The sequence below is a fragment of the Ovis aries genome, chromosome X (assembly GCF_016772045.2).
Source record: "Ovis aries strain OAR_USU_Benz2616 breed Rambouillet chromosome X, ARS-UI_Ramb_v3.0, whole genome shotgun sequence".
NCBI classification, from domain to species: Eukaryota; Metazoa; Chordata; class Mammalia; order Artiodactyla; family Bovidae; genus Ovis; species Ovis aries.
In genome coordinates, this window is record NC_056080.1 from 51,881,813 (window position 1) to 51,907,781 (window position 25,969).

Consider the following 25,969-nt stretch of genomic DNA (forward strand, 5'->3'; position numbering starts at 1 on the left):
TCTAACCCCAGCCTGTATACCAACCCAACTCAAAAGCTTATAGTTCCACCTACACGCCAAGATGCTTTGATTTTCTATTTTTGCTTATAATGCTATTGAAACTCATTCTTCTGCCTTCTCTTGCCTGGTGAATACCCTTCAATAGTTAATTCAGGTGTTCTTTTTTTCCTTGAAATCTTTCCTGATCCTCAGACTGGGTTTGGTCTGCTTCATGCTCTCATAGCATCCTATACTAATTTGAAATATAGTATTTATCCTAGCATTGCTGTATTTGGATTTCCAAGTCTGGGTAATAAACCACATACATACTTCTTAGGATCAAGTCCTCCAAAGGCATGTACAGGGCCTGACACAAAAGCTTTGGTAAATCACTGTAGAATGGAACCAATGATATTGAACTGGCATGGATGATAATCTAGCACCTTCCAACAACTTAGTGTCATAGATTTAGTTGTATTTCCTCTAAAAGAGTATAAGGCTCACCGTACTAATTAACTCAGTCATCTCTCTATGTCCTTAAAATATGTTCCTCATGAAGCCAACTTGATTTCCCGCCTCAGGTTGAAATAGTCTCTCCAATTCCCTTGAGGCTTGCTTTCTCTGTAATCTTTGTTAAGATTACAGGCCTTGTTGGTAGTGGTTGCGCTCAGTCACTCAGTTGTGTCTGACTCTTTGTGGCCCCATGGACTATAACTTGTCTGGCTCCTCTGTCCATGGGATTCTCCAGGCAAGAATACTGGAGTGGATTGCTATTCCTCCTCCAAGTGATCCTTCCTGACCCAGGGATCAAACCCATGTATCCTGCATTGGTAGGTGGATTCTTTACCACTAAGCCACCTGGGAAACACCCAGGCATTGTTGGGCACATTTTAATTGGGAAAAATTAAACTTGATTTACCTGAATGTCAGGCATAGAATTGTTTAAAGACACTGATAGGGTTAACGACACTCTCAACAATCCTCTATCTTCATTTTTATAAATGATGGAACTGAGTCAAGGAAACATGAAGCAACCTGCTCAAGATCCCGTAGCTGGCAGAGTTGGAATTGAGTCATTGGTTTTCTCAACTCCCAGGCAGATCCTCCTTCCATCATAGCCCATTGTCTCCAGGTTGGGAAAGGTTTGAAAAGCCTTGAAACTCATGTGTAAACAGCAGTGGGAAGCCATAGATGTTTTTATGCAGGAAGAGATGAAAAAATGAGGACTTTTGGGAGATAACCCTGAAAAGTTGTGTATGACAGAATGGGATGGAATATGACAGAGGCTTGCTGGACTCCTGACAAGCAAAATATAAAATGGATATTGTATCTCTCTTACCACATTCATTGTTGAGTGCTGGCATTATGTTGTGGTCCTATAGGAAAGGAGAACTTTCTTTAGAGTTAAAAGCTGAAAATGGGGATAGAGAAGTGCAACTTCTATCTCTTGTGTTATATGAGTGGCTGACTCCATGGGTCAGCCTCCTGGAAATGACCTGGAATATCCACCCTTTATGAGATGCAAAAGTCCAGAAAAAGGTCAGAATCAACTACAGAATTGGGTGAAGGCTTCCTTAGGGGAGTGGCATTTGATAGGGCATTAGAAGATGGTACCCTCCCCATGCTTCTTTCAGTAAAAAGAAAGGATCTTTTTAAAAAGCAAGTTGGATCATGCCATTTTCTGCTTAAAACCCTTTAATGGTTCTCTGTCATTCACAGGATACAGTTAAGTCTTTGGACAAACATCAAATTACATATCCTCCATTATCTGAGGTTTTAAAATTAATATTGTGCCAAAAAACTAATCAATTTTGATCGTATGACTTCTCAAACTACACATTCCCTCTTGGAGACTCTGTATGTTCCCCTAGATGAAAATCACAGCTACAGTTATACTAAATTACCTGTCCTCTATATGCATGTGGGTTGTTTTTTCTTTTTTTTTGCCTCCACTTCTGTTTTTTATTCATGCTATTGCCTTAGTTTGGAATATTCTTTCCACTGTTCTCTGCCTGACTAATTAATTTTCATCCTTCAGCTTCAAACATCCCACTCACCCTCCCCCTGCCCCCCTCTCCCCCCACTCCGCCCCCAGACAGGAAGCCTTGTCTGAACTCCCAGCTTCCCCGACAGATTCCCTGATCAGTATCCAGTGCTCATCTCTATCACCACACTGCACCATATGGTGCTCTTCTCCTCCACTCAGTTTACTGGAGAGCAAATGCCATTTCAGTCAACTGGTGGCTCAGATGGTAAAGCATCTGCCTACAATGCAGGAGACCCGGGTTCAATCCCTGGGTCAGGAAGATCTCCTGGAGATGGAAATGGCAACCCACTCCAGTATTCTTGCCTGGAAAATCCCATGGATGGAAGAACCTGGTAGGCTACAGTCCATGGGGTCGCAGAGTCCAGACACAACTGAGCGACTTCACTTTCTTTCACTTTCTGGTATGAACAAGGTCTTGATGGAAAGGGAGGAGCCCATGTACTTGAGGCAGTGAATACAACACAGGCAAGCAGAAGTGTGTGTGGTGTGTATTAAGGACAGGTCAGGACTAGAGATTCAGTTTGGGCATCACAGCACCCAGGAAGTTTAGGAGTGACAATGCATTAGAGGGCTTCATAGCTGAGATAATTCCATCTGACAAATGTAGAAACTGGTATCAAGACAAGCAATCTCCCCCAAATTACTCAGTTAGTCATTGAGAAGGCAGGCTCTTAGTGACAAGTTCTGTGCACTTTTCCACTTCACACTGGAGAGAAGACTGAAGTTGGGTGCTCTTGTTTTCTTTCCATTTTTCAGACAGAAGCCTCTTATCTGCTGGTACCTCCTATCTTATGAGGAGTAAGGTGACTCTTATCTGCTAATCCAAGGCTGGTGACAGTGCTCTGTCCCCTTACTGGAAAGGGTGGGGTGGGAGTTCGTGACAAAAAGAACCCAGCCCACCATTCTTGCAAGGGCTCTAAAATCCCTCCTCTTTCCTGTTGCCTTTCTACCAGGAGACACAGTTCCCCATGCTCCAGACAAGAACCTTCTCTATCTAAATCCTGCCCAATGTCAAGATTCATATTGGGAGAGCTGGGGGGGGTGGGGGAGAGTCATATAACCAGTAGGTGCTAAACCCAGCCAGTCATGCCCCAGTGACACAGAAGCAAAATCTCCAAGATAAAGAAATCCTGATTGGGTTCAAACTTCTTTTACAGTGACCCTCAGACAGTAAGCAGCTTGCCTTTGGTCAGAGAGAGTCCATGTGGTGGTAAATTTGGAACTGAGGCTTCCAACATCACCCCTGAGGCTCTCCTCAGGACACACTCTCAATGCTACATCGTGCACACAAATGCTCAATAAACATTTACTGGGTCACTGAGCTGCTAAAATCTTCTAACATTATGAGAGGAAAGAACATGAATTTTCAAGTCAGGCAGATCCTGCTATGGAAGGCCAGTGGCAAGCTTCAGTCACCTTCACTATAAAATAGGGCTAATAACTATCTCCTGGGGTTGTCAGTGAGGATTAAATGACATATCCCAGGTAAAATCCCTAGCCCAACCCTTGGCACAGAAAAGGCACTTAAATGGTAGCAGTTATCAGTGAGAGGTGCTAGAACAGAGTGATAGAATAAGAACACAGAGTGTGGAACCAGGTTGGCTCCACTTTGTAAGATATGTGATACCAGAAGTTTCTTTTGCCTATTACTTCATCAGTAGGATGAAGCTATTGGAGACGATGAAATGAATATAAATAGAATGCTAAGAGCAACGTCTAGCACAAGGAAATAAGCATGATATGCTAGCTCTAATAATTATATTCTTTGCAGTGGCCCTAAACACAGTAATCAAGTGCAGTATGGAGAAGTATGTCAGAGAGACAGAAGGGGAATAAAAAATATAAACCCCACAACTCCACATTCACAGAAAGAAGATACAGGTATAGCCAGTAAAAATAGCCCATGGAAGCTATGGAAAGCCTTCCCAACAAACTTGTCAGGCCCCTTTGAATTGTTGCACGATTTTCTGCTCACTGTACTTTCGATTATCTGTTTTTGGTGTATGAACTGTGTCTCCTGTGAGGGCAGGGATCCTATCCCATCCCCACCTCAGGTATAAGGCTGGGCACTAGGGAAGAGCTGAGTTGATGGAAGAGACAGAGGGAATGTAAAGAGAAGGCAATACTCCTGGACCCCAACACCCCATCACTCCCACCACCACCACCAAAAAAAAAAAAAAAAAGAATGCCGAGCAAAGCAATTGCCAAGATAAATCACTTTTATCTCTATAGGAAAAGAAGGATCAAAAAAAATATAAATTACATTAGTAACACAACATAAGAAAAAAACAGGGGAAAAAAAAACAACAGAGAAGTCTGTATGATGCTATTCTAACCTGTTTATAAAAAGGCCCTGCATCAGAAATTCACAATCCTACCCACTTCTAAAAATATATTTAGACATGTACAGAAGCGGTGGGTTTGTTTTTAAATTGCTTTTCTGTAAAAATATATTAAAGGTAAATAGAAATCCTCTCTCCCTTCCCCCTTTCCAACCCCCAGCTCTGTGCTGGGGATTAGAGACCAGAGGTACTCTCTCACCATGTTCTAAACCTTGGTTATGGCCACTCCCAATCCCTTCCCAACTCACTTAGAACCTGAAACATTAAAAAAAAAAATACACTAGCCTCTTTGGAAAAGCATAAATCTGAGGGTAAACTTGCTTTTCATTTAAAACACAAAACAACAAACAGCAGGCTCTGAGAGCCCAACTAAATTAAACAGAAACCCAGTCAAACTGAGGTTGGGTTTCAGCTCCACAGAAACTTTTAACAAAGAAACAGAGGGGAAAGAGGCCTGGAACCAGGGGGAATATGCTAGTAATTAGCTGCCTTTGAAAGAGCAAGGGGAGGAGGTTGTTAATGGGCAGAAGGGCTGGGGTCCTGGTCTTGGTTAAAGCAGTCAGGGCCTAGTCAGGCAGTTGCCTACACAGGGACACAGGCTGCCCTCCTTCCCTCCCGTCACTACCTTCTGTTGCTCTGAAATCCCCAAGAAAAGCAAAGCTGGGCAGAAACAGAGGGGAAGGGAGTGGTAACCTCAAGTGCTAGGGGGGAGGTAGCCAGGCTTTTCTGCCTTTGGTGTGACTAGATGGAGGACTGCTTGGCCCTGGGGTCCCAAAAGACAGAAAAGGCAAATGGGGTTAAGGGACCTCTGATTCCAATGAAGGAGAGTAGATGTGGGGCTGTGGAGAAAAGAAAGACAAAATGGTGACATGAAGATGACTAAGGAAGCCTCCCATATTCCCTGCAGCCTGCATGGTAGCTGTTAGGTTCCCCAGAAGCACTGGGAAAACTGAGGTGACATTAAAGTGGGGGGTAGAGGACAAGGAGGCACTCCACTGGGTAGTGCCAAAAATGGAGAGAGGGAGACATTCTCCATTCAGTCCAGGTCACCAGGGAGGGAAGACAGGCGGAGGTGGAGGGAGCTGGGGGAGGGCCAGGAAGGGGGTGGGCTCTGTCTGGACAATAGAAACATTCACAAAGGGAAGAGAGGGTAGGAGGACCAGATGATCTGCTCCTTTACAGAAGGGCATCACCACTCCTACACTCGGGGTTCTGAGTGACCCATCAGCACTCTGCTTGAGTATCTACTTGACATCTGGGAGTACAGAGCCCCAGAAGTGAAAGTGTGAGTTCTGTAGCCTTCTTCAGACCAAGACCTCAAGGTGTGGAGAGAAGCAGGGAGGCTCCTGATGGAGAATCCAAGATGAACTGTCCTGCCACATCCTCTCCAGAAGGTCCAAGCTGTGCTCCGTGGTATAGGTGAAGGGATCAGGCCATTGAGCATGGGCTATCTGCTTCAGTGGCAGATGTTTTCAAGCTTCTGGGAGATGGTTTTTGCCTTCTGGTGCCCAGCCAAAGCTATGTGGATAATGTTCTGCAGGACCTCAAACTCCAGGCAAATCCCTGGAGCTCACCTTGGGAGAGGTGGCTTTGTCTATAGTCACCCAAAAGTAGCTTCCTCCAACAGGCTACAAAGTCTCAAAGTCTTGGGTGTTGGTCCTGTCCCCACCTTGAGGAGTGACAGGAATCTTTCTTCTTTCCAAAGATGAATGAAGTCAGCCCATGGGCTTTCTAGGCCACCCTGGAAATGGGGCAGTAAGAAGACTCTGGGCCCTCCTCTTTATTTCCATGAAGCATTTGGCAAGAGGGGGCTGAAGCCAGAGCCTTCTCCCAGGAATGAGTCTTGAATGAGACACATCCACTGGGCTAAGGGGATGAAGGAGAATGGGCAGAGATGGGTAGGCTTCTGGAGATAGGGCTAGAGCTGCAGAAAGTGTTGAGTGCTGGGCCTCCCACTTCATGACCAGGGAAACACCAAGGGGCCCAGGCTCTCCTCATGCTTCTTCTCACTCTGCCTTCCAGCTTTAAGTGGGGATGAGAGTAAAGGGCAGACAAGGCTGGTGAAAGGGAAACGGATTGGAGTAGCAGAAAAGAGGGTTCTAGTCAGCTGGAAACCTCTCCCATTTACCTGCTACTCAGAGATATGGAAAAGAAAGGCAGGATGCTCTAGTGGAAGTGGGGAAGGGAGCTGTGGGAGTAGGTGAAGGGGCCCATGGGAGAGTCCGTGCCTTTGGTCAGTTCCAAGAAAGCAGGACAATGCACCTCAGCACCTTGTCCAGGGCAGGTAGGATCCAGGAGTGCCCCGAGAGTTGACAATGGAGAAGGCAATGGGGGTGAAGGGGTGAGGGGCAGAAGACAAAGGGGCTCACAGAAGCAGTTTGCCATTTCTGTGGATTTTCAGGATACGGCCGAGTCTCTGCTTTGCTGTAGCCAGGCCCTTTTTGGGACGCTTTCCTGTGGGGGAAAGGAGAGGTAAGCAAAGGCTATGGCAAGGATGATGGCAGCAGCTCCAGGACCAACTGTCCTTGAGCCATCCCCATCCTGTTCCTCTGCCCACAGAGCCTCCCCATCCTTATGGCTGGCTCCAGGACCATCTTGGGCCAAGAAGCCCTCCTTAGTTACTTTCATCCAACACCACATGCTTTGGCTCTTCCTTCTATGACCTCCTGCAGTGGCTACAGATTTTCTGGTTACTCTGATCCTTTTTCCCCACTGATTTTTTAGTCCCAATCATTTTCCTTCCTAAATTCTGCAATGAGGTGATTGTGCCTCCCCATCCTCTCATCCTGCCCATCAGGATTGAACAAGTACCTGGTTAGTGATTATAGCTCAGTGTCCCTGAAGTTGCCACTCCCAGTGCCTTGCTTCATTAGAAACCCCTATCCTCATCACCCCAGTGCCACACCAATCTCATCATCCTTGAGCTGTGTACTCTCAGAGCCAAAGTGAGGAAAAGGAGAGCTTGAACCCTCTCAATCCTCTTCCTCCACATCAAACCACCTCCTATGTCCCATGTGAACTCTTCCATATTTGATCAATGTATCCCCTCCTTCATTCTCTCTGCCAGAGCCCTTAGCTTCTCCTCACTACAGCTTGGACTTGTGTATGCATCTCCTTCCTAGACTTCCCACCTTAAGCTCACCCTCCACTTTGGCCCACCAGAAAGATCTTTCCAAACTCATATCTGAGTTAATCTCTGCTTAACACCAATGTCTCTTCTTGAACTATGAGGTCAAATCCAAGCATCTTAGGTTGCCCATAAGTGTCCCTCATGGGTGTTTTAATTTCCCAGAGTGCTTAGGGTTTGAAGCCGGTGATCCTAAGATCTTTCTCAGTTCTACAACCATGTGGCAGTCATACCTTGTCCTGCTTGATTGCTTTGGGAGCCAACTGAAGGGCGTCGCTGGGTCAGGAAGACACCTGGGGCCATGGGTGTGGTACTGCGGTTTGCTTGGGCCATGCCAAAGGCATTGGGACGAGCAGTATACTCATGGTCAGCAAGACTTCCTGAGAGCGCTTCTTGTTTAGGCTCAGGAGGAGGCAGGGGCGATGAGGAGGTAAGAAGCTGGGGTGTAGCAGCCAGAGTTGGGGCTGGTACTGCCATGCTGAGATTGGGCTCTTGAGGGCGAGGCTGTTCTGCCTCCTTCAACAGAGGCTTCTTCTTGATATATTTCTTCTTTTGGGCCTTCTGTAGCTCCTAAAACACAAGCCAAGTAAGAGGGGAGAATTTAGGAATGAATAAAAGAGAAGAAAATTCCCCAGAGAAACTAGACGGTGGTCAGTATGGTTCCCCCCCCCCCCCCAACTACCCTGCTTAGCTTGGATGTATGTACATACAGGCGTTCCAATACTGCAGGTCCTTTAGTACCATCCATTCTTCATTCATCACTGCTACAAATTAGTACAGTGGCAACAGAAGGGTAAATGAGTTCAGAAACTTGGGTTTCGGTCCTAGCACTGCCATTTATGAGATGGACCAAGGACATGCCTAATAATAATAGCTAAATTTATGCTAGTAGCTGAAGCACTTTGAATGTTTGACCTCATATAATCCTTAGAACAGCCCTGAGAAGGAAAATCCCTGTTTACCCATGAGAAAACTGAGGTACAGGGATATTAAGTAACTTAAGCCCAAAGCCTCACAGCTGAAGAGTTGTTGGGTTCAGGTTTCAACTAGGTATATTAGAATACCCACCCTGCACACTTCTCAAAATGGGACATCTGCAAGTGAAAGAGCAGCAGCTTTGGAATGAGATAAATTTGGGTTTAAATCTATGCTTGTGCTCCCTAATTTGGATGACGTTGGCCAAGTTACTAACCTTTCTGAAATTCAATTGCCTCTGTAAAATGAGCAAAACACTAGCTATTTTTCAGGGTTGTTGGAAACATCAAATAATATAACAACACATAGCAAATAATAGGTACTCAGTAAGTGGTAAACTATTATTTTATCTTCATCTCTTACATCTTCTTTCTGGTCTTTTTCTTTTAATAAAGGACAGTCCTTCAGGTTACTAGATCTTAAAATCTCAATTTTGGATCGAAGGGATGAATAAGGAGTTGTGTCACTTCTTGCAATATATTGGGTTTCACCCATCCATCCCTCTATGGATATACTATCCACGTGTAGTAAGTACCTTTATAATGAGTACCTGGACCCCTGAGAACCTGGAAAAGTGCTGCTGGGAGCATGTGAATGACTTCACCTTCTGAAATGCTAAACAGCCACACAGACCAACTCAGTGATTACATTTCTTTGCCTTCTCTTGGCAACACAGGCCTATTCCTGCCTTTGGAAGATCTGACAGGCTGTGGCTACCATAGGAATTTCTAGGGGACAAGAATAATAATATTAGTAATATATGCCAAGCACTGTTCTGTAATTTAACTCATTTAATACTCATATGAAACATGAGGAAGAAGAATTATAATTTCAATTTTATGAGCAGAAACTGCCACAGAAAGATTAAGTCATTTTCCAGTTCTCTTGCCTAGAGAGCTCCATGGACAGAGGAGCCTGGTGGGCTATAGCCCATGGGGTCGCAAAAAGTCAGACATGATTGAGTGACTAACATACACACATATAGGAACAATAATGGGAGGGATGAAGAGAGTTGTGTCACTTAATCCCAAATTGGGAACCATCTGTCTTCAGAGTCTCTTTTCTCAGCCAAAGTGCTCGCTACTCCATCAATACCAAGAACTCTGTTTCTGACCTCATTTCTCTTATCTGAATCCAGAAATTATCTCTTCACACCTAGGTCACTTAAAATTTTCTACCTTTGTTGCTAATCTCCTTCTCATATATTTCATCCAGATTCCCCCACAGACTAATCTATCTTATGACAGGGCCACTTTTACCTTATCAATTCCTTTGTTCAAAAGGCCATTACCCAAGTACAAACTCCCTGGCCTGACATTCATGGTCTTCCACAGTCTTGCCACTTATACCTAGCTAACCCATAATGATAATGATGAAAAGTTAATGTGGCTATAGTCCTTACTCGGTGGCAAGTGCTGTTCTCAGAGCTTTTACACATATTACCTCATCTAATCCTCAGATAAGAGTCTATGAGGAAACCGAGGCACAGAGAAATTAAGTTACTTGCTTAAGTGAAAGGGTGAAGATTTGAACTCAAGCAGCTGGCTCCAGAACGCATTTTTAAAACTATATCTTACTCCATTTCCCAACAAGAAGTCTATAATCCAGAAAGATCTGTTCATCCATTCATTCATTCATTCATTCAGTCAACAATGACTAAACACATGCTGTAGGGATACCAAGTTAAATTAGACATGTCCCCACCCTTGAGGCCCTTACAGTTTAATAAGAAACACAGAAAAGTACACACTATAAGTACCATGAGAGAATGCTATGGAAGCACAGAAGGCCACTGAAATAAACTGGTGGTGGATGGCGTGAAGGGGTGTTAGGTAAAGGCATCTAAGAGGGCATGATTCCCAGTGTGCAGAGGGAACAGTTTGTGCAAAGGCACAGAGGCCTGAGACAATCTAATACAAAGAATGAATATAAATACTGTAATGCAACAGTATGACTGGTATAAATGGCATACATGAGGGCCTGATACAAGGTCAGGGAGGAGAGGTAATCAGAGAGCAAATCAAGAGGGCCTTGTGTGCTGTACCAAGGAATTCCCTTATCCTGGAATGCCTCCCTATCCCCTCCAAAAGTTTAGCCTGCAAAACCCTTCCCAAATTCAAAACCTCTTCTTTGAGGTCATCCCTGATGAACTCAACCAGAAGTGAGCTCCTCAGAAGGGACTAAGAGTAGTTTTTACAACTTTAATTAATTTGTTTATTTAAAGCAGTCAAATCTCTCTCTCTCTTTCTCTCTCTCTCTCTCTCTCTCTCTCTTTTTTTTCAAATTACATCTTACATGGTACACATAACAGAGAGAAGTTCTGGACAAAGAATGGCCACTTGGCCTGGTTGGTTTCTTCTGCTGGCTCCCATCAAAAGTCTCCAAGATATTTCTAAGTAACTCTAGAACTTCAAAGAACATCATATTAAAAACATCATTCTATTAAAATTTAATTTAAATAGGATGTAATTACTGACTCATATAGACATTTAATAATTTCATTTTATTTAAATAGCAAGTAACATGAAATTTGAAGTTAGAGGATATGAGTTTGAATCTTGTCTCCTCCATTTACTGGCTGCATTATCCTGGACTAGTCACTTAAACAGAGCCTCATTTTCTTCACCTGTAAAATGATGAAAATATCACCTACTGAACAGGGCTACTGGACAGATTACATGAAACTTGTACATGGAAGCACTTAACATAAAGCTGATGGTGAATAAATGCTCTAAGCTATACGACATGGGATATAAGGGGATGTTGATAAGGAGAGAACCATTAAGACTCACCTCCAACTGCTCCCAGGTGGAGAACATTTAAGAACTTTGAAAACTATAACATACTAGGAAGTCAACTTGATTCTAGGGCAAAACTTGGTGGGTGAAACTTTCTTGGGAAGCAGAGGGTAAAGATTAAGGCAATAGGATCTGGTATAGAGGATAAGAAAAGCCTCTTTCCGAAAAACAAAAACAAAAACAAATTCCCATACTAATGGGAGACTGAGAAATTGAGTGTACTCAACTGAGTCACCTCCTCAGAGCTTCATCTGAAGCCAAATGCTCTCACCCAAGGACATCTGGTCCTTCCCATATGAGAGGTTTTTACACATCCAAGCTATATATGCAAGGGCTTTTCTCTGGCTCCTTATTTTCTTTCACCCTAAATCATGTCAACTGTGTGACCTGTGGAAGTAGCTTTGTCATTTGGGATATGTAGGATATAGAAGAGAGCTGGAATACTGCCATGGATAAAGATCACAAGTTACCCACTTCCCAGTGAGAACAGTGGGATCCTATCAGCCTGAAGGTCTGAGTTTTGAGATTCCAAGTCAAACTGCAATCAGTGGCAGAGTCATTGCCTAAGTGTCAGCACCTACCTGCTGGGCCAACTTTGCAGCTGCTGCAGCCAAGCCTGTCTCAATGGAAGCTACCCGGGTCCCCTCACGCACAGGACGGTCCTGCTTCGGTAAGGTTGGGGTCACACGGGCTGCAGAGAGAACAGGATGAAGGCATTTATCTGAATGCCAATCATATTCCTGACCCCTGAGCCCCCAAAAGGTGTCTCCTTAGTTTTCCTCCATTTAGCTTTTTACAAAGCCAGATTTTGCTTCCCAATGGGTAAAAAGCTAATTCACGAATGCCCAAGGTACACAAAACACACACTGATTAAAAGATAAAAGTTAATTTCCCTGAACTGGCATGTAAAGTTGTGCATGTTCTGCTCCCTACCTACCTCCCCAATCTTATTTCCACTCCTATACCTTCAGCTTCTACAGACAGAATGGTTTCCTTATTATATATACCTCCAGAACACATACAGCTCATCCTCTCCCCCGTGCCCTCATCCTCACCATCCACACTGCCTCGAGTACCCACTTCCCTTTTGTCTACCTCTTTAAAACCTGCCCAATATTCAAAGGCAAGCCAAAATCAATCTTCTATGCAAAACATCTAGGGCTTCTTTGGCTCACACTGACCCCTCCCTCCTTTGAACTTATGTACAAGTCACTCAATACATAGCACATACCATCCTGTCTCATTCCCTAATGTTAATGTGTGCTATTTTGTCTAATAACCAGGCTATGAATTCCTGAAGAAGATCATTTTCTTATAAAACCTTTTTTATAATGTCTTAACAATCTTGAATGAAAAAATAGTTATTCATCCCACATTTTATATAGGAATTGTATTTCAGGATAACCAAACAGCCCTAGATGATGAGGGAAAGCTCTTTACAGATGGCAGCTAATAAATGTAGAAGGAATAACAAAATTGGAAAATCACAGGTTTGACATTTCTCCAAACAGAAATGGCCAACAAACACATCTTTACAGATGGCCAACAAACACATAGAAGATGTTCAACATCACTAATTATTAGAGAAAGGCAAAGTAAAACTACAATAAAGTATCATTTCACACCAGTCAGAATGGCTATCATCAAAAAATCTACAAACAATAGATGCTGGAGAGGATGTGGAGAAAAAGGAACCCTCTTGCACTGTAGAAAGAAAGAAGAAAGTGAAATCGCTCAGTCATGTCTGACTCTTTGTGACTCCGTGGACTGTAGCCTACCAGGCTATTCTCTGTCCATGGTATTCTCCAGGCAAGAATACTGGAGTGGGTTACCACTTCCTTCTCCAGGGGATCTTCCCGACCCAGGGATAGAACCCAGTCTCCTGCATTGGAGGCAGATGCTTTAACTTCTGAGCCACCAGGGAAGCCCTTGCACTGTAGATGGGAATGTAAATTGATACAGCCACTATGGAGAACAGTATGGAGATACCTTAAAAAAACTAGGAATAGAAAGAACTACTATATGACCCAGCAATCCCACTATTGGGCATATACCCTGAGAAAACCATAACTGAAAAAGACACATGACCTCAATGTTCATAGCAGCACTATTTACAATAGCTAGGACATGAAAGCAACCTAGATGTCCGTCAACAAATGAATGGATAAAGAAACTGGCACATATGTATATAATGGAATATTACTTAGCCATAGAAAAGAATGAATTTTAGTTCCTGTGAGGTGGATGAACCTAGAGCCTATTATACAGATTGAAGTAAGTCAGAAAGAGAAAAACAAATATCACATATTAACACATATATATGGAATCTAGAAAAATGATACTGAGGAAACTATTTGCAGGGGAAGAATAGAGACTCAGATATAGAGAATGGACTTGTGGATTCAGTGGGGGAAGGAGAGAGGGGGGTGAATGGAGAAAGTAGTGTTGACATATATATACAACCATGTGTAAAACAGATAGCTACTGAGAAGTTGCTACATAACATAGGGAGCCTAGCCTGGTGCTCTGTGATGATGACTTAAAGGGGTGGGATGGAGGGAGGGGAGGGAGGCTCATGAGGGAGGGGATATATGAATAATTATGGCTGATTTGTGTTATTGTATGGTAGAAACCAACACACATTGTAAAGCAATTTCCCCCAATTAAAAGTATGTTTTTTTTTTTAAAAGAAAGAAAACCACAGGTTTGCAAGTCCTAATGAATTAACTGATTTTAGGGAACTGGATATTCAGATAGTACCAAAGTATTATCTTACAGATTACTTGCTAGTCTCAAAAGAAAAAAAAAAAGGATTTTACAATGGTGAGATCAGGAGTTCACCTCTTACTGTCACTAACAGCAAGATGGCAAACTTCATGCAGCTCCTAAATGTAATGTAATAGGAAATTTACAGCATCACCCCGAAGTAGTTTTGCCAAAGACCTGACATCAAGTAAGCAGTTCATATTACTTCCAGTTTTCAAGAAACACAGAGATATTTAAAAAATTAAATGATACTGAGGGCTACATCAGTGTCCTACAAGATAACTGGCTTGGTTTCTTTAAAGATACAATGTCACAAGGAAGCAAACAAATCAGGACAATTACACTAGTTTTTGTAACAATTCAACAGCATCAAACAAGAAAGGAAGGGCTTTCTCTCAATTCAGAGAGATTCAAGAAACAAGACAGCCAAATGCCATACGGACCCTGTTTAGATTCTGATTTAAACAAATCCACTATGAAAGTGCTTTTTTGTTAGACAGTTAAGAAATTTGATTACAGAGTCAGTATTAGGTAACATTGAGGCAAATTATAAAATTATTATATTGTTATATATGATGACAGGACAGTGGTTATGTGAGCAAATGTATACTTTAGAGATGCATACTGAAGTATGTGGTGGTGTGGAGAGGGAGGGAGTGACACTGGGATTTGCTTTAGACAGTTTTTAAAAAACAAAGTTATAGATGAGACAGATATGGAAAATTTTTTTATAACTTGATTCTCAGTGGTGGATGTATGGGATTTCACTTTTTTTAATTAATGAAAAAAATGTCATAGAAAAAAAAAGAAGTGGTGGTACTATTGGATCTATATTTAAAGATTCCTTGGTTGGTTACCTATTGTTATTACTATAAAGGAAACTTTCTGTATAAGCAGTATGCCAATTCTAGAACAGGCAATTCAGGAGGGTGAAGTCCTTTTTTAAAAGGTGATGTTTTATTTGTTTTAAAAATGATCTGGAGCCAATCTAGCAAAAATGTTACTGCACAATTTTCAGTCATGGATTCTTGGGTGTATTTTATAGTGTTCTCTATAGTTTTGTAGAGATTCCCTGGTGGCTTAGTGGTAAAGAACCCGTCTGTAATATAGGAGATGCAGGTTCGATTCTCAGGTCAGGAAGATCCCCTGGAGAAGGAAATGGCAACCCACTCCAATATTCTTGCCTGGGAAATTCCATTGACAGAGGAGCCTAGAGGGATCCATGGTGTTACAGAAGAGCAGGACACAGCTTAGCAACTAAACAACAACATAGCTTTGTATGTGTGGTGGTTTTAAAACAAGACCCCAAATTCTTTGACATTTTTCCTATTAATAGGTGGTGGGGGGGGGGTCTATGTTTCCTCACACTGAACCTGAGCAGACTCATTTGTAGCCTATAGAATGTGACAAAAGTGACACTGCATGACTTCTGAGACTATGTCAGAAAAAGCAACTTTAGTTTCTATGTTGCTTCTTGGAACACTCACACTTAAGAGCCCTAAGCAGCCACATAAGAAGTCTGATTGCCTTGAGGCCATCAGGCAGTGAGGAAGCTATTAACCATCACACGCAGAGGTCACATAATGGCACTCTGCTTGGTACTTCTGGTCTTTGAGTCTTCCCAGCCCAGGCACCAGACATGAGTTAATGAAACTTCAGATGATCCAAACTCTTGATCATCCAGTCTTCAAATTATTCCAGCTGAGGTCCCAGATATCACAGAATAAACACAAGCTGTCCCCCTTGTGTCCTTTCCAAATTCCTGACCTGTTAACACATGAGCAAGTTATTTTAATCTGAAAAAAGAAATTAACCTCCTGACCAGACCTGGATTTTGGGGGAAAAACTATAAAAGACATTTTGTAGGGATAGTTGAGGAAATCTGATCATGGACTGGGTTATTAAAAGATCTTAGGGAATTAACTATTAAGTAAAACAAAGGTAGTGTGGTTATGCAGGAGGGCGTTCTTATTCTTAGGAGATACTGAAGTACTAAGTGGTAAGATACTATGTTACGGTGGCTGCACAGTGAAGTAGCTCAGCAAAAACTATAGACAGATAGATATAGATAATGAAGCAAATACAGCAAAATATTACAACTGTAGGATGAAAGTATTGAGAATATGGGTGTTTATGTTCTCTCTTACATTTATACATTTGAAAATTCTCATAAAATTTTAAATAATGAATAAGATTAAGTGGTTATAAAAAACAAATGAAATGCATAATTCCTGAATAGATCCTGGCTTAAATAAGCAAATTATATAAGATATTTTTGATATAACTGGGGGAAATTTGAATAAGCATTTGGTATTAAATGATATTAGGAAATAAATGTTACTTTACTCAGGTGTCCAATAACAGTACTATGATTATAGAAGAAAAAGTCATTTTCATAGAGATGAATACTGAACCATAATATTTAGTACGTCATGATGGAATGACATCACCAAAAATGGCAGTTAAGGGCTTCCAAAATTTCACTTCTGCATGCAGAGGGGCTGTGAGCATAATCTGGAAAGACTTGAGAAATACTAAGTACTCACATGTGGCTGACTTTGAGGCTCTGCAAAGTAGGAAGTGAAGGCTAAGGCAGAGTTGTAAGTTGTCTGCCTGAGTGCTGAAGGTATGTCCCAACATGCACACAGAGCCCTTTGTCAAGCCCTGGAAGATTTATTGGTTCCAGGCATTTAAGGAAATCACCATCCAATTATTAGCTGACCACTAAGCTAACTGAGTAGAAACTTCTACTTTAGTGATTTTTCTGAATAAATTCCATAAATAAATAACAAGTAGCAACAAAACAAACCCTAGGGATTGAAGTATGGAATATCTGATTTCCAGAGTTGTTGCCACATTAACTTAAACGTTTAGTTTTCAAAAATATTTAGAAGATATGCAAAAAAACAAGAAAGGGTAGCAACACACAGGGAAAAAGTAACCAAAAAAAAAAAAAAAACCCAACCCTCCATGACTTTCTAAACAAAGTTGGACCTACTAGACAAGGACTTTATACCACCTATTTTAAACATGTTCAAAGAGGTAAAGGAAATCATGTCTAAAGAACTAAAGGAGAATATGAGAATGATGTTTCACCAAATAAAGAATACCAAGAAAGGGACAAACCATAAATAGGAAGCAAATGGATATTTTAGAGTTGAAAAGTAACTGAAATGAAAATTTCACTAGAAGGTTTCAACAACAGATTTGAGTAGGCAGAAGGAATATTCAGTGATCTTAAAGAGAGGTCATTTGAGATTACCCAGTCTAATGAGCAGAAAGAAAAAAGAATGAGGAAAATGAGCAGAGCCAAAGGGATCTGTGGGATGTGATCAAATTTATCAACATACGCATATGGGAGAGACAAAAAGGAGTGAAAAGACTATTTGAAGAAATAATGGCTGAAACATTCCCAAATTTGATTAAAAAACCTAACCTACATATCCAAGAAGTTCAACAAACTTCATGACAGATAAACTCAAAGAGTTTATATATCATAACCAAAGACAGAGGATCTTGAAATCAGCAAAAGAGAAGTGACTCATAAAAGACTTAGTTTACTGATCATCAGAAGCCATGGAGTTAGATAAAAAGCAGTAGGATCACATAATGAAAGTGCTCAAAGAAAATCACTGTCAACCAAGAAATCTAAATCCAGCAGAATTATCCTTCAAAAACAGGAGAAATCAGAATATTCCCAAATAAACAAATATAGGACTTCTCTGGTGGTCCAGTGGTTAAAGACTCCACACTTCCTAAGTAGGGGGTGCAAGTTCAATCCCTGGTTGAGGAAGTTTTGCATGCCACACAGTGTGGCCAATAACAATAAATGATCACTCTTAAAAAATGGCAAAAAAAAAATTCCAGAGAGTTCATTGCTGGTAGGCCTGCCCTATAAGAAATACTAAAGAGAGCTCTTCAGCTTAAAGTGAAAGGACACTATACAGTAAGTGAAATCCACATGAATAAAATGCACTAGTAAAGGTAACTATATATGTAAACATAAAAGGAAGTAATATAAAAGGAAGTATAAACATATTTTTGTTGTATCTCATTTTTTCCTCCTAATTAAAGACTGTTGCATAAAACAATTATTATAACTCTATGCTCATGGGCACACAATTTATAAAAATGTTATATTTAATTTGTGACAGTAATAACATAAAGGTTAAATGGAATGGAACTACTAATATACAGGAGCAAAGATTTCATATACCATTGAAATTAAGTTGATGTTAATCTGAATTTAAACCGTATAAATTAAGATATTAATGTTAATCCCTAGAATAATCACTAAAAACTAACTCAAATATATATAGAAAAGAAGAAAATTAAAGTGGACACTAGAAAGTAGCTTTTAAACACAAAAGGCGGCAGAAATGAAGAATTGAGGAACAAAACATAAATAAAACATAGAGAAAACAAACAGAGAAATGTGAACCCTACATTGTCAGTTATTACACTTGAGTACAAATGAACTAAATTCCCCAGTTAAAAGGCACAGATTGGCAGGGATAAAAAACCATAATCTTACTATATACTGTCTCCAAGAAACATATTTCAGATTCAAAACTATACTAATATCAGAAAAAATTGACTTAATTGATTAAAAGACTATTACTAGAAACAAAGGATATTTTATAATGATAAAAGGGTCAGTAGATCAAGAAGGTATGAGAACTATAAACACATATGCACTTAACAGCAGAAGCCCAAAATACATGAGGCAAAAACTGACTGAATTGAAGGGAGAAACAGATAATTCAACAACAGCTAGAGATTTCAATACCCTACTTTCTCTAATGGATAGAACAATTAGACATAAAGTAAGCAAGGGAACAGAAATGTCCTGATGTCTGACATTTCCCATAAAATGCTTAAAAAAAAGGATGAAGCAAATATAGTAAAACATTAGTTGTTAAATATGAGTATTCATGATACCAGCCTCTCTAATTCTGTGTATATTTGAAATTTTTCATAGCAAGAATTCTTTAAACACAAAAGAAAAAATATTCACTATTCTTGTACTTGTAACCATTTGATTATAGAAATATAGTATATTTAAATCTTAAAAGGGTAATTTCCTTTCATCATATCTGTTTACTCTTTTAATTTTAGAATGAGTTCCCCACAAAATTCCATTAGGATTTTGATTTAGGATAGTGTTAAGTATATATATTAATTAAATGACCCTTTATAAAAATCAGTCTTTATAATCAGACACATGCTATAACTCTATTTATTCAGGTCTTCTTATCTGTTCCTCAGTAATGTTTTGAAGTTTCTTCACATAAGTCTCACACATATCTTAAGATTATTCTTGGGTATTTTATATAATTGTTGTTATTGTCAATAGGATCTTTTTTGCCCCTCAGTGTATTATGGTTATTACTGATATTGGCAATTCCTGATTCTTAGATATGTGGCTTATATGCAGAGATTACCCAATTTATTAAATTCTCATATTAGTTGTTTTTCAGCTGTTTCCCTTACATTTTTCTAGTTATACAGTCAATATCATTTCTTTCACTTGTCAAACACTTATTATCTCCCATGTGCCAGGCACTCTGCAAGTTGTTACAGATACAATGATCAGGATTGCCACCCTTACAGTGCCTTATATCATGATAATTTGGTCTCTTAATTTCTAATAATTATAGTTCTTATTTCTGCTTCATTCCTAATTATGCTGTCTAGAACTTCTACAGCAGTGCTAAATAACAGCAGTGATGATGGGTATATTTGTCTTATTCCTCATTTTAATGAGAAAATCTTTAGTAGACTGCCTCAATCTTTTCTGGGTTAAGAATCTACTTTAAAAACGTGATAAAAGTTATTGGCTTTCTCTTTAGAGAAATATACATGCATATATGCATATTTATATTAAAAATACAGTGGTGTTAATTAATTATCTGCTCTCTGAAAAGGGAAACAATGGATAAGATCACGTTTTGACATAGAAATATTCATATTTTTTATGTAGAATGAGGAAAAAGTATCATAAATAAATTATATATATTTGACTACTTATTATTATATATAAAGAGGGCCTCTGAAAATCTTGAAGACCTATATGAATAAATGAGAAAAAGTCAGACATAAAATTTACAAAACATGAAATTCTAACGCTAATATAAACATATAGGAAATATCTAATCAAAAAATTCAAATTAAATCAGTGAAATGCTATTGTTTGCCTGTGAATCACCAAAGGCCAAGAAAATACCATAATAGAGACTGTTTGTTTTCAACCCAGTATCATTCTCCCTTTCTTGCTTACTAATAAAAAATATAACTTTGTGGAACAACTTAGCTAATTGGTATCTACAAAACTACACTTCCTGGCCTTTTTAGCAGATAACATTGGCCATGACACAATTTCAGCCAAGATTTTTTTTTTTTAAGTAGAACTTAAAACTCCTTGGGGAGGAATGCCCACCAGGCCTATTCATTTCTCCTTTTGCTCCTCCTCTTCTTCCTAACTGCAACTCAGACCCTTCCACTGGAGGGGATAAGTACTCACTAAGGATGCCTGAGAGGTTCCTATTATGCTCAATGCCTATGAGGATTCATAAACAAATACTCTCACACATGGCTGGTGGGAGTATAAACCAGTAAAACCTTTCTGGAAAACAATTTGGTAATACATATCAAGACCTTTTAAAACATTCATATTAACAAATTATATTGGCAAGAGTGTAGGGAAACAGGCACACTCATGTATTGCTTGTGGGAGTGTAAACAATCTTCAACATGCAATTGTTAAATGAGAAAAGTAAAGGCACATAACAGTATATAAAGTATGCTTCCAACTGAGTTAAGGGGTGAAAGAAAATATATACACACATTTACTTGTATATGCATAAACTATGTCTAAAAGGATACACATGAAACTGATTAACAGTGGCTGTCTCTAGGTGGGGAATTGGAAGGCTGTGGAACAGGGGTGGGAGGGAGACTTTTGACTTGGCCCTTCAAGAGTTTCATGGGAATCTATCCTAAAGCATATAAATAGAGACATAGTTACACAGAAAAACGTTCACTCCAAATGTTATCACTAATTGTAAAAATTTGGCAATTGGCTAAATGTCCCATATTAGAGAGGTTAGGTAAATTAGGTATATTCATGGAATAGAATATTTTGTAGCCATTAAAATACTATTTATAAATAATGGCATAGGGATATGTTTATGATATAATATTTAAAAGGCCAGATATATCAGATATATTTACTGGTTTTCAACTTTTACAGTCAACTTCTAGTCAATATGGAGTATTAATTACAAGACAGTGTTAACAACTGTGACAATATAAACAAAAATGAACAGCTTATAGAAGGGTGGAGGAAGAAAAAAAAGAGTAGCAGCATTAATGTACACATCTTAGACAGTAGGTAATCAAGAGAGACTGACAAAAGCCAATGGAAGGAGAAACAGAGGTTAAGATAATAAATCAAGAAATGGTAGTATAAACCCTATTATCTTGGGTTTTGGACTCAACTACCAGAAAAATGAAAATCACAATGTTGCCTCTCAGGCATGGGATTGGAAGTAGGGAAAGTAGAGGCAGACCACTGCATTTCATCCTAAACTCCTCTGTACTATTTGCTACCAGATATAGACATTATTTTGATTAAAAGGCAAAAAATTTTTAAAATAGGATATATGATTGTGCTTTCAACCATAAAAAGAAAAATGCATAAAAAAAGACTAGAAGGAAATATAGCTGCTTCTGGGTAGCAGAATCATGGGTGATTTCTTCTTTACCCTTTCCTCGATTTACTGTATTCTCCAAATGTTCTATTATGCTAAAAGTCAGAAAGTATAGGAGAAAATAAAATCATAAAAGAGGCCTGAAGGAAGAAAAAAAGAAACATTTGCTGACTGACTCACTAAGAGAACACTTCCCAGGACTGTCCTGCCTGCCCACTCCCCCAATCCTAAGCAACTACCAGAAAGGTCAAATAAGGCTGGGTGGAGACAGAAGACCCTTTATTTCCTAGAAAACCACAGGGATACTGCAATGCTAGTACCCTCTTTGGCAGACTATTGGAATAATGGCTCTCAATTTGTTCACATGTCCTTGTATGCAAAGGAAGACACTGCAGCTCCCACTCCCAAGAAACAGAATCTACCTCTCTGCTTTTGGAATCAAAGCTTGGCCAGGTAACTTGCTTTGACTAATAGGACAATAGAAAACAACACAGCAGAGGCTTGCAAAGTGCTTGCACATTGGGCTTATCCTCTCTTGTTCCTGGATACCCTTCTCCTACCATGTGAAAAAGCTTAGGCTGACCTCCTTCTGGTGGATGAAAGACCCTCTGGAGAAAGGCCCCAGCCACCCCCAAATTAGGTCCCAGACACCTGAGGGAGATCTTATTAGACCATCCAGCTCCAGGCAATCTGGTCCAGAACTAGAATAATAGTTCATCCAATGTACAGAATCATGAGAAACAATCAACTATTGTTGTAAGACACTAAGTTTTGAGTGGTTTGGTTAACTGACATACCATCCACTGTAAAAACCACCCAACCAGTGACATTAATACAATTGTTTTATTACCCTCTAAATTCCATATTCAACTCAACAATCATTTTTCCTTCCTTCCTCAGAGGTGGACTCTCAGCCAGTACAGGTGACAATCTAGGAGTCTTGGGCCTTGCAGAACTCAACAGTCAGCAGAATTTCCCTCCTTTGACAATAATATTATTATGAAAGGGCTTGGATGATGGTAGCTGAATGTTCTCAGGAGCCTTTGACTGCTTGCTGAAGTCTGTTCAAGATCTTCCTCCTTTCATCTCAAGCCATATATCAAAAGCAACATGCTCCATTACCTCTGGCTTTGCTGATGTGAGTGCATGAACTCTGTGTCTTATTGATCATTTTTGTTCCAGTACCTAACACGGTACCTGGCATATAGCAGATACTCATCAAATAAGTGTCTTCCTATATTAATGTCCCACCTAGCCAGTCTATCTCCCTCCCAACCGCCCCCACAGAGTTTAAGGACAGAATACTGGATCACCTTTAGGACTCCACGGAGCATCATCTGAATTCTTCTTTTTCTTGTGTCGAGATTTCAAAGCAGGGTCATCATCATCAGACTCCAGGGAAGGGTAAACTGCGTGAGAGGGAAAAGCAGGGTAAACTGAGATCTCATCCAGAATAGTGACAACAGAATGATACCTACCTGGGTTCCTCCCACTCCCCTACAAGTGGACCCTTTATTTAATCCATATTCAACTGTAGGAATTCCTGAATATGTCACATACTTTTCATATCTTTCTACTTTGTGCACCCTTACTGCAAATGTTCTTCTACCAGCATCATCTAACTCTAATTTCACTCGCCCAACAACCATTTAATGAGTGACTTCATGAGTTGCTGCTGCTGCTACTAAGTCGCTTCACTCATGTCCGACTCTGTACAACCCCAGAAACGGCAGCCCACCAGGCTCCTCCATCCCTGGGATTCTCCAGGCAAGAATTACTGGAGTGGCTTGCCATTTCCTTCTCCAATGCATGAAAGTGAAAGTGAAGTCACTCAGTTGTGTCTGACTCTCAGCGACCCCATGGACTGCAGCCTACCAGGCTCCTCCAACTATGGGATTTTCCAGGCAAGAGTACTAGAGTGGGGTGCCATTGCCTTCTCCAACTTCATGAGTTAATGACCCTATAAAATTCAGCTTTAGATTCACTTCCTAAATAAGCTTTCCCTCTTCTCTTAATCTCTTTCAGATGCCTCAACTCTCCACAGTATCCTGTGTATACCTCTATTGGAGTTGTTACATAGTATATAAGAGATAATTAGTAAATCTGCCACCTCCAATTTACTGTGAGGGCAAGGATATGTGTTATCTGATTTTAAACTAAGGGAGCCAAACACAATGCAGAGTAGCTGCTCAGTAAGTGTTTGTTAAATTAATGGAAAAAGAAGTGGTTCACACATTCATGCAAAGGGAACAAAAAGACCACTTAGGCTGAACTGGGAACAAGGTTACTGGAATTGAATGATGTGAATGACAAAACACACACATATATTTTATCCTGTACAAATACATACGAACACCCAGTTTTATCATACAGATACAACATCTATATGATTTAATAGGAAGAAAGTCTAGAAAGGTCCTACTGATGAGGTTACTCTACTGCTACTAAGCTTAAAAGAAAAGCAAAATGAGAGTAAAAATTTCTTCTTAGCGAAAATTTCCTCCTAATTTTCCCATTCCTACTAAGGATAAGCTTCAAACTTCTCTAGAATTCTACTTCATCAGAGAGGAAGAATCCACTCTCACAGTTCTTTCCAGATGGGCCTCTCTGTAGGAAAATGAGTCTGTTTTTCAGGCCTTCTTCCTTGAGCAAAGAAGTAAAACCTCTGCCTCCTGACTCATTAAACTTTTAAAAAATTTTATTAATTGTCCCTAGAAAGAAAAGACTACTGGTAATAGAGCTGTGTGACAAAGGTTCCATCCCTACTAGCCTAATGGCTGTCAATATTGGGTTTGTCGATTATTTCATTGAGTTTGAAAGGTTTTTTCCACCTATGGTAGAAAGACCTCGAGTTTCAGGATTAGACAATTACTTTGAAATTTGGACTGACACACTAGCTCTGCAGCCAAGGAAAACTTCTGTAAGTCTCACTACCTTCAACCATAAAATTGAAATAATAGATGCTACCTGCCTTGCAAAATTCTGAGGACTGAGAGATAATAGGTATAAAGTAATATACAAAAGGAAATCTACCCTAAGATTCATGTCTTATTCAAGATGAAATAAGATGTAGATAATAATTAATTTCAGACATTTTAAAAATACAAGTTAAAATATGCATATTAAAAATATGAGAGTGGGAGGAGTGATGCCCCCTCCAAAAATGACAGAATTGGGAGTGCCAAGGATCTGTTGTTCCTCCATTAAAGCAACCATTAGGGTGTCAAAAACTTATATAATAAACTTTTGGAGGATTCTGTAATCCAATCAAAGACTTACAACAACAAAAAGAATGCTTAACAAAGAAAAAACCTACTAAATTAAGGCACTTATAAAAACTCTTTCAGGAAACCTCAGCTGACTGCTGAGGCAATGAAATGTATACTTCAGTGACCACACACAACAAGAACACAGTATTTTGCAAAAAATCATTTGTAAAGTCATTAAGTAAATAGATAATTGTAGCTCATAATAAGCAACAACAGTTAATCTCTAGGGAGAAAGGAAAGTATGATTTCCAGTTATCACATTATATTATTCAAAACGTCCAGGTTTCAACAAAAAAAATTATAAGTCATGCAGAGAAACAGAAAAGTATATCCCATTTATAGAAAAAAAAAATTGATAAAACTTATCCATGAGGAAGCCTGGACATTAAACTTACTATACAAAGACTAAATCAATTGCCTTAAATATGATAAAAAAAAATCATGTCTCAATTTAAAAAGAGACTATCAATCAGGAAATAGAAAATATAAAAAGAAACCAAATATAAGTTTTGGAGTTGAAAAGTACAATGGCTTGAATAAACAATTCACTAGAGGGATTCAAAAGCAGATTTTGAGTAGGCAAAGACTCCGCAAACATGAAGAAAAAATTATTTAATCTGATGAGCAGAAAGAAAGAAAAAAGAAAAATGCACAGAGGTAAAGGGACTGTTGGGACACTATCAAGCTTAACCAACATATTCATATGGGAATGTCAGAAGGAGAGGAAAGCATGAAAAAGGCAAAACAACTATATGAAGATACAATGACCAAAACCTTTCCAAGTTTTATGAAATACATGAAAATATATATCTAAGAAGCTCAACAAATTCCAAGTAGGATAATCTCAGATATTCACATGGAGATGCATTATATTTAAACTGTCAATAGACAAAGACAAGGAAGAAGAAAATATAGAACTACTTTGTCAAAAGAAAGACAAAGGAGAGGACCTTG

At 39.7% G+C, this 25,969-nt stretch overlaps 1 protein-coding gene across 6 annotated transcripts in view; it reads right to left on the reverse strand.

The window, feature by feature from the left end:
* Positions 1–4,227: 4,227 nt before the first annotated feature.
* PHF8 (PHD finger protein 8) overlaps positions 4,228–25,969 on the reverse strand; it is a 106,745-nt gene continuing 85,003 nt past the window's right edge. For all 6 annotated transcript variants that reach the window (XM_060407813.1, XM_042242187.1, XM_042242186.1 and 3 more), the window contains 4 exons: positions 23,060–23,155; positions 11,850–11,959; positions 7,729–8,065; positions 4,228–6,822 (listed from right to left, as the gene is read on the reverse strand). In XM_060407813.1, the coding sequence (XP_060263796.1) occupies positions 6,734–6,822; positions 7,729–8,065; positions 11,850–11,959; positions 23,060–23,155 (632 nt within the window). In that variant the 3' untranslated portion in view covers positions 4,228–6,733. The remainder of the gene's footprint in view (positions 6,823–7,728; positions 8,066–11,849; positions 11,960–23,059; positions 23,156–25,969) is intronic.